Source organism: Procambarus clarkii, chromosome 2 (genome assembly GCF_040958095.1).
Source record: "Procambarus clarkii isolate CNS0578487 chromosome 2, FALCON_Pclarkii_2.0, whole genome shotgun sequence".
NCBI lineage: Eukaryota > Metazoa > Arthropoda > Malacostraca > Decapoda > Cambaridae > Procambarus > Procambarus clarkii.
Genome location: NC_091151.1, coordinates 14,657,647 through 14,667,195, shown reverse-complemented (window position 1 = coordinate 14,667,195; position 9,549 = coordinate 14,657,647). Strand labels below are relative to the sequence as shown.

Sequence of the window (9,549 nt, the reverse complement as noted above, 5' to 3'; positions counted from 1 at the left end):
GTGATCCACGCCCACCCAACTGGGCGGCAGTTATACAGTCATGTGCTCCACACCCACCCAACTGGGCGGCAGTTATACAGTCATGTGCTCCACACCCACCCAACTGGGCGGCAGCTATACAGTCATGTGCTCCACACCCACTCAATTGGGCGGCAGCTTTAAAGTCATTAGCTCCACACCCACCCAACTGGGCGGCAGCTTTACAGTCATGTGCTCCACACCCACCCAACTGGGCGGCAGCTATACAGTCATGTGCTCCACACCCACCCAACTGGGCGGCAGCTATACAGTCATGTGCTCCACACCCACTCAATTGGGCGGCAGCTTTAAAGTCATTAGCTCCACACCCACCCAACTGGGCGGCAGCTTTACAGTCATGTTCAGGCTGCACCTACAGTTAGCAAATTTTGGATACTTCGCTAAGATTTCGGGCAGCACATCATTATGAATGAAGTACTTACACATTTCTTGGACACTATTGATGGTGTTATCTCTGAATTATGCGATTTTTTCACATTCCATTATATAATGACGCAAAATATGCGAATAGTTCTACTGACAGATTTTACATATAATCAAATCTACATCAGCAGAACTTACAAACTCCCAGAGATACTAGTTGCCGAGCCTAAGCCTAGCAGTGGTAACATCTAGAAGTCTGCTAACATTATTGGATGACCCATAGACGTGCGGTACTTCCTGCAAAATAGAATGATGATAGATGGAGGAACTGGTGTGAATTTCACTTTGCCTCTAGTCTTCGAAATTTTGTTGATGTTCCCGGATTATTACTGCCTTCAGGCTGCTCAGCGGCAGTCCAAGTTGGTAATCAATTCCCTCTCTATGAACAAAATTCTTGGCCGACTCATCAGTTCTATCATGTATTCGGAGACCAATATGGGAAGGAAGCCACAGGAGCGAATTCAAAGCCAGGTCAATTATCCTCGCAAACACTGAAAAAGACGCTCACGCGCACCCACACCCCATATCTTTCAACAATATACAATACCTGTTTTCGTACTATTTTAATACAATAATTCAAGAATACATCATTCCTATGAACAGCTGACTATTACACAACAACAATACAGTTAGAACAGCTACAGTAATGCAGCAGTGCCCAGTGTTAAACAGCAACAGTACTGGTGGAGCAGCTCAGCAATGTAGCGATGCCCAGTGTTAAACAGCAACAGTTCACATGGAGTAGCTACAGTATTGCAGGAATACCCATTGTTACACAGCATCAGTACATGTGTAACTGCTAGAGTAATGTAGCAATATCCAGTGTTACACGACAACAGTTAAGGAGGAGTAGCTCAGTAATACAGCAATACTCAGTGTTTATACAAAAAGAGTACAAGTCGAGCAGATGAGTAATGCAGTAATGTCCAGTGTTACAAAGCAACCGTACATATGGAGCAGCTACAGTAATGCAACAATCCACAAAGTACGCAACAACAGTGTAGGTGGAGCAGCTCAGTAATACAGTAATACCCAGTATTACACAACAACAGTACAGGTGGAGTAGTTCAGTAATGCAGCAATTTCCAGTTTTACACAACAACAGTACAGGTGGAGTAGTTCAGTAATGCAGTAATACCCAGTATTACACAGCTACATTACAAGTGGAGCAGCTCAGTAATGTAGCAATTCTCAGTGTTACTGTCTTAAACTATTTGTTGGTAGCATCCAACTCTAACGTTAATGGTAGCAATTCTCTTGATTTTCTTTTTATAACTTACTGATATTGTAATACTATTATTTGACAATTTTATCGGTTGATTTTAATTTGTTATGAAGGTATTTTTAATCGTCTATTCAGCTCTAACTTTACTAGATAGTGTAGTAACGAAGATATTGAAAATCTTACCGACTTTATGTACATAAAATTAAATAAAACCAATTGACTCTTTTAAATCGTATTAACCAGTCTTCCTGTTACGTGAAGACTTTGGTAAATACCGAAGATTATAGCAGTGAAGACATTGATATAACTAGTCACTTTTCTTCTTGTTACCGTCACTACAAAACAGTTTAGCAGCGATGCCCCTGAAGAAGCGACGTAGGATGAAGAGGAGGAGGAAGAGAGCCAGGAGGAGGAGGAGCAGGACGTCGAGCATGAGGAACTCCACCCAGGAGAGCTGTGCCGCCGGGGACCTCAGCTGGGGCGCCCCACGGTGGCGGATGACGTACTCCGTCCAGAACACTGCCAGCTCCCTGGGCGACGTCGGCCGGTCCCTCATCCCTTCTGACATCCTCATCACGTTTTCTTTATACCTGACCACCAGGGATGTGAAAAGGAAAATATATTAGTTTCATATATTAGTTAGTAGGAAATACTTGTGAATTTTTACTACAATACCTAAGTTACGTGTGCAAAGAATTAGCAAATTACTAACTTAATATCTAGTGAAAAAACGGTATCCGCAGGAAATTTGTTTCAGTCCCTCAGAGATCATTGATTTCGTGGTCTCCAGTGGATTAATATTGTGCTACTGAAAATCAGTAAGATGTACAGAACCCGGTGAATAGTAATTTAGCTACGAATATCAACGAAATAGCACATTATTTTCCGCACGGAGCGCTTCACTACAAATGGTGCGCAAGAGATAGGAGGTCTCTTAAAAATTTATTGTGAACATAATGCTCAATGATAAATGAAAGCATTGGTGGTACAAACACACTAATGAAGTACAGCTCTCTATTATATATAATTAATTTACAGACACCGAGATTTGGCAGGTAAGTAAGATTAACTAAGTAGTCTTCAGCCACATTCGAGACGATGTGTCTAAATTATATTATAAGATGATATTGACAGGTCAGCAAAAAAATATACTGTTCTGAAATAGTGTCAATAATCGCTGACGCCGGAGATGAGATAAGTGCCAGCAAAATGATGAAACTAAGACTCTCTGATCAACTCCGGGAGCCGGCAGCCCGCGTCACTTTTCACCTCAGCAACCAGCACATTCTCCTAAGATGATAGTACTTATAGTAGCTATTTGGTCGAGAGTACCAATATGTAGTGATGGACCACCAGTAAACCAATTTTTGTAGTAATGCTTTTATAAGGTCCGGAAAAAATAATGTTAAACCGAACGTAAATATTCCTAGGCCTAGTATAGAAAATATATGTGCCATATGAGACATAGGAATGCAAGAAGAGGTTACGATAGATCTTATCATTATGTTGCGGTTAAAAACGGTTTCTGGTTTGTCCAAATTTAATAACAATAACTCTCGACCAAATAGTTACTGCAAGTACTCTCATATCAAGAGGCTGGGCTGGCGTGTGTGTGTGTGTGTGTGTGCAGTGATTACCACTGCTCTTATGAAAATTATCTTCTGAATTGTTTCTCTTCATTCAAATTTAATGCCATTTGTTTTGTATCAAATTGAAATTTGAAAGTTTTTTACGGCCACGACCGCAATAATTTGTATCACTTTCATGTTAATAATGTTCCTATTTAACTAAATTTAAATAACTAAATTTAAGTTTATCATTATGTCACTACATTAAATCTTTGGTTTTGTAAGGTGGTCTCCAGGGGGACACACGAGGCCATCAGTCTACACGGCCTCGTGTCCACTTTTCTCCTCTGGAACAGCAAAGTTCAATAAATTATTAGGTTTTGTTTTGATAATTATTCAGTATGGTAAAATATATATCTAAAGATATAGAATGTTTGCTTTTCAGTACGAAGTTGGAGACTTCGAGACTATCCTTACCCGATTTTGCAGGGTGAATGTTAATAGGTATGTGGCCAAAATGGGTGAATGTGGGTAGACTGTATTGCTCCAACTACAATGTGGCAAATAACACCATAACAAACCCTATGAGCATTCTGGCCCTGACTGCCTTCTACCTGTTGGCTACAAATTCACGCAAAAATTTAAACAGTTACTTTTCTTACAATATCGCTAAACCACAGTGCCGGCAGTCACTCAGAGAGTGAACCGGCAGTCACTCAGAGAGTGAACCAGCAGTCACTCAGAGAGTGAACCAGCAGTCACTCAGAGAGTGAACCGGCAGTCACTCAGAGAGTGAACCAGCAGTCACTCAGAGAGTGAACCGGCAGTCACTCAGAGAGTGAACCGGCAGTCACTCAGAGAGTGAACCAGCAGTCACTCAGAGAGTGAACCAGCAGTCACTCAGAGAGTGAACCGGCAGAGAGTTAACACCGCTAACCTTCAGCACATTTTTTTCTCCTCACTTCTTTCCCTTCACCCCTTGTGATCAGTTTCTCTAAACACTGTCTATTGGAGATTAAAAAAGTAGTAAACAACAAATCAAACACAGCCTTCCCATAATGTATGGCTCCAAACAAACTCCTCCCATCAACAATTCTCTGACACTAACTTTGGGTTGTTAATAATATCGGTGAGAGCATCGACGACCAAGTCCTCGGTCAGGTCCACCAACTCCAGAAAGCGTCCTATACCGGAGTCCCTCACAAACCAGGCGTTTACTGGCTGCTCTGCGAAGAGGGGAATGGCGAGGAGGGGCGTGGCGTGGTAGACGGCCTCCTGCAGGCCCAGAAGGCCGCAGTGCGTGATGAACACCTTCATGTTGTGGTGGGCTGCAGTACACAGGGCATCTTAGGTACTGAACCTACATAATCTTCAGGCTAAGTACATGGTCTTCAAGCTAACATCTACAAACGGGTTTCAGTTGCCTATCTTGCTGCCCACATCTATCCAGTAGTCCGCGGAACAGTTTCTATGTCTGAAGTTTGTCTTATATTTGTACTTACTCAAAATTGAACTGACTGATCTAGGTTGTAATTTTACTGCCTGTAGTTAGAACGTGTACGAAAACTTGATTAAAATTGTAACGAGAATATTTTAGCATCCAATAAATCTGTGTTGATTACCGAAGCTATTCTTCCAATTAATTAGTAGCCTGAAAATTTAACCATTGCAAATAAGACTTCAAAAACTAAACAATAAAGATATTAAAATTATTATTTTGCAAAGTGTATTCCTTGATAAAACATACATAATATAGTAATATTGATCATAAGGTCAAAATTTCTTGTTAAGTGCTATAATCTCACCGAGAATATCTTGTTGAGAAAACCATTTGCCAATCATTACATTATGAGGGAGGTCCTCCAGCTCGCCCTCGTATTTCCAGATGACGCGCTGCGGCAGCCTGCGGAAGGCCTGGACGAAGAGGTCGCGGTACTGGACTGGCATGTCGGTGCCTTGCGTGAAGGAGCCCAAACTGAAGTAGATGACGCCAGCGGACCCCGCCCCTGTGATCCATGACTCCAGCTCCTGTAAAGTACCCTGTGCCGAGTTTTATTTTGTTTTTCCTGGAGGAGCCCTCGGTAGTTTCCTGAAGCCATCATGCTGAGAGACTTGGTACTCTCAGCGTGATGGCTGAGAGTACCTTTCCTGCTACTGAGTCACATCAGCCATTCGAGTCCTGAGCGGCCTACTAGGAACAAGAGCCAGATCCTGAGCCTCTCATAGAAGCACGAGGAGGAAAGGATGGTTATGATGACCATCACTGCAAAAACATCCCAAAAATATCAGAAGCAACAAGAAAACCTGCAAGATTCAAGGAAAACAAGGCAGTGAAACAGCCAAACTACTCTACAAACGACTCGAGCTGAAGCCCCCCCTCCCCCTCCTTGTCAAAACTGGCCAACAACAGGTGGCTGGATGAATGGCACTTCTTAATTGCATGCTAAACGACAATGACACCAACAGCAAGAAAAAATACCACTTAGGGTGTCGTAGAGACGATCAGCGGAAACATCCAACTCTCAAGAACTCTTGACTTTCTTGGACTTGAAAATTAGAAGACGGCCTGCGACAAGCTTACTCATAATAGTTGCCTTGTCTCCACTCCATTCATTCAGAGAAGTTGCCTCTTTAAGTACAAAATCAAGTAACTCCACTAACTAGTCACAAGCACTCCCCTATTTTTCATAATCAATAACCTACCACAACACATCCCGGTAACACATAATAATTCTATTAAATTAAGCTCGAAACGCCTTTTTTAAAAGTAGTTGGAAAATGGCAACATTGTCATGCCCATTCATTCATTAATAATTTTCACCAGTAATGGCTAATTAAGATGTCAAAAGGTATAACCCATCCATGAATTAGAAATTTCTAACTCTTTATAATTTACTTATAAAACTTACATCTTAAAGAAGATCCCTCAAAACATACATGATATTTCTTTAACAATCTACTAGTGCTAATTATGGAGTAAAGTTCACACAAACTAATAATATGACTACACAGCCCTACCTCGATAGACAAGCCTTTTAAACATTAATTCTGCTGTACAATATGTGAATGTCTGATTAATAATTGAAGGCAACATGTAATTTAATCAATAGCCTATTCTGGCAAATTAACATAAGTCTGGCTGTACTCTGATTAATTTACTTTAAATTAACATATGTTCAATGCTATATTTCTATAAACATTTCTCTTTGCAACATCTCGATTAAGCAACAGTTCTCTCATTAATTAATTACATATGCACATGATTGTACTAAAATTTTACTTTATGGTATTTATGTAAAGTTAAGGTTAAGATCTGTGCCTAGTAAACAACACCCGGAAGGACAGGACAACTCACCTGAGGCAGAGGGTTGGCGGGTCGACAGTGCATGGCGCCCACCTCCACCTGCGAGGGCAGGACAACTCACCTGAGGCAGAGGGTTGGCGGGTCGACAGTGCATGCCGCCCACCTCCACCTGTGAGGGCAGGACAACTCACCAGGGGCAGAGGGTTGGCGGGTCGACAGTGCATGGCGCCCACCTCCACCTGTGAGGGCAGGACAACTCACCTGAGGCAGAGGGTTGGCGGGTCGACAGTGCATGCCGCCCACCTCCACCTGTGAGGACAGGACAACTCACCTGAGGCAGAGGACTGGCGGGTCGACAGTGCATGGCGCCCACCTCCACCTGTGACGGCAGGAGAGGCAGTGGTATACCAATACTAAAGTGGGTGTTGATCAGCGCCAGACTCGTGTTCCTCTCCAGGTCTAACAGCGGCGGCAGGTCTGGGAACTGCGCAGAGATCTGGAGAGAGGCTTTTCTGAAGATTTGCTAATAGAAACCCAAGCTTCTGTGAGACAAGGCAACTTGAAACACTGCAGTGTACAGAGATGAGCATACATATATATCTAACAAATAAAAGTAAATACTCATATATTTTATCTTACAAGAAATTTGAACTAGACCTGAAATGAATCTCCTACCATCACACACCTGTGGATCGAAAGAGCTCTATAAATTGTTCGAAATCTTGTTTACAACTGTGCTAAACTCACCTCCTGCTGTATGGCAGAAATCACCTCCCATTTCGGCCAAAAAAGTTGCGTATAAATATGTGACACAGTTTTGAGGAATCGTCGCCAGGCAGATGTTGAGGAGGAGCGGGCGTATGCGATGGACGGGATGTAGGCCGGGTGGAGGACATTACCTTGGACAGCGCTGTGATGGGGGTTCAACATTGAAGTGAAGACAGTGATGAAAGGGACTTCATGCAAGAATGGATAGGCCCCCTGTAGGTGATGATTGTTGTTGGAATTAAAAAAAATAATTAAACAAGAATTATGAATATGTAATAATATTTTCTACAAAGACTTAAATATTGATTAATATTCAGCGGTTTACTTATTTTAAGTATTCCAATATAAGATTTTTTTTATTAATATCCGTTTTGAGCATCATAACCTTCAAGGGACCTAACATTATTACCCAATGAACTATCACACAGGAACTGAGTGAGCTCAGTCAGGGCAGTTTAGTCTACAATCATTAAGTAGTTGAGGAGCTGCAAAACGCTACCATGTCGTCCATAATAACAACTCTGGGCCGAAGGCGATCTCATTGTGCTCTGGAGCTCTTGACCAGTGCAATATTTACAGCCTAAGCTGACTAGATCAAGGAAAGAGGGACAACTCTCCTAATTATACTGAGTCATCAGACTTGGCTTCTAATCCCTCTTAAGTACGAACAAATAAAATAACCAATAATTACCTCGTTGAACATATTGTCAACTAACATTAGATCAAACTCTTTTCTCCTCCGGTAGAGGTCCTTCACGGCGGCTGTGCGATACATTTCCCTAGCAATGGCTACCACTTTTTCCCTTAGAATTGTGAATCTTTTGTTTTTATTTTGGAACGTGTTCATATTATTTTCTTTCAAGTATGGAAGACCGTGAGTCGCCTCGTGGATGTTGGGATGTCTTGACGACTTGGGGTGATTAGTCAACATCGTCACCTGTGGAGAGAACATGAGAACATAATATTAGAGGAAACTGCAGGAGGCCTATTAGCTCAAAGAAGGTAGGATATATTTATGTCCAAAATTCTTATATATAAATCTATATAAATAAAAATGTAAATGTTCGTTTGTTCAAAATTGCTAATCTCCGAAAGTTCTTCACCGATTGCTTTGAAATTTTCACAAACTTTTCATTCGCATCCGAGCAGGTTTTTGTATACATACTATATAGATATCACGTCTGTGATGGGAAAAACATGATTTTCTTTAAAAACTGTTATTCGTGTGAGGGAAATCTTCGAAACTTCTTTACCGGTTGTTTTGAAGTTTTGACACAACGTTCCATTCGAATTTGCGCGTGTTTTTATATGCCTCCTTTATAGATGCCACACCTGTGACAGGTAAAAACATGCTTTCTTTGAAAAACAGTGCCATCTGTTGCAAGTACCGGCAACGCATGCTATACTAATAATGTTACGATTCCATTACGATTCAATGTTTATGATTGCATTGATAAATTGAATTTTCATAGATTTCGATTTATTTTCATTTTGATTTAATAATTTTGTGTGACATTGCATTGGAATTGAGCTGTGTTGTTTACCATAGCGTTCATTTCGTGAGTATAAGTATAGATGCCACACCTGTGACAGGAAAATCTCATGTTCTTTTTTTTTTTTTTTTTAAATCTGCGTAACACCATCTGTTACGCGTAAGTGCAACACATGCTATACTAAATACGTTACAATTCCAATTCAATGTTTCCGATTGCAATGATAAATTGAATTTTCATAAATATCAAACTATTTTAAATTTGGTTTAATTATTTTGTGTGACCTTGCCTTGGAATTGACTGTTGTTTACCATATCGTGTATTTTATGAGTATAATTTTTTTTCCTTTTGTTTTTTTAACTCTTCTTCTTATTTTCCAGTGATGGAAACATCAGATCATTATTTGTAACCAATTTTTTGATGGGAACATCAGATCATTTGGGAATGCATCAGACGAAGGAGTGGGGAATGGTGGGGAGCACAAGGGGACGGGTGTGGGGGATGGAGGGGAGGACGAGGGGACAGGGGAGTTGGGGATGGTGGGGACGAGGGGTCTGGGGAATTGAATGGTGGGGAGGACAAGGGGTCACGAGAGTGGAAGATGGTGGGGAGGACGAGGGGACGGTTGAGTGGGGGATGGTTGGGAGGACAAAGGGACAGGAAAGGGGAAGAATAGTGGGGAGGACGAGGGGACTGGGGAGTAGATAATTTTTGGGAGGACGAGGGAAC

The 9,549-nt window shown here is 41.5% G+C and overlaps 1 protein-coding gene across 2 annotated transcripts; it reads right to left on the bottom strand.

Annotated features, from left to right (window-relative positions):
- Positions 1-1,010: 1,010 nt before the first annotated feature.
- On the bottom strand, positions 1,011-8,260 carry LOC138366943 (UDP-glucosyltransferase 2-like). 2 transcript variants are annotated; one of them, XM_069328252.1, is made up of 6 exons: positions 8,019-8,260; positions 7,307-7,540; positions 6,891-7,055; positions 5,061-5,295; positions 4,364-4,583; positions 1,011-2,277 (listed from the first exon to the last, which is right to left on the bottom strand). In XM_069328252.1, exons 1-6 carry the CDS (start codon positions 8,256-8,258, stop codon positions 1,995-1,997), a joined length of 1,377 nt encoding a protein of 458 aa, XP_069184353.1. In that variant the 5' UTR covers positions 8,259-8,260; the 3' UTR covers positions 1,011-1,994. The 2 variants fall into 2 exon arrangements, with proteins under 2 accessions (XP_069184353.1, XP_069184357.1); XM_069328256.1 differs by having other exon boundaries at positions 5,061-5,283.
- Between the last annotated feature and the right edge of the window lie 1,289 nt (positions 8,261-9,549).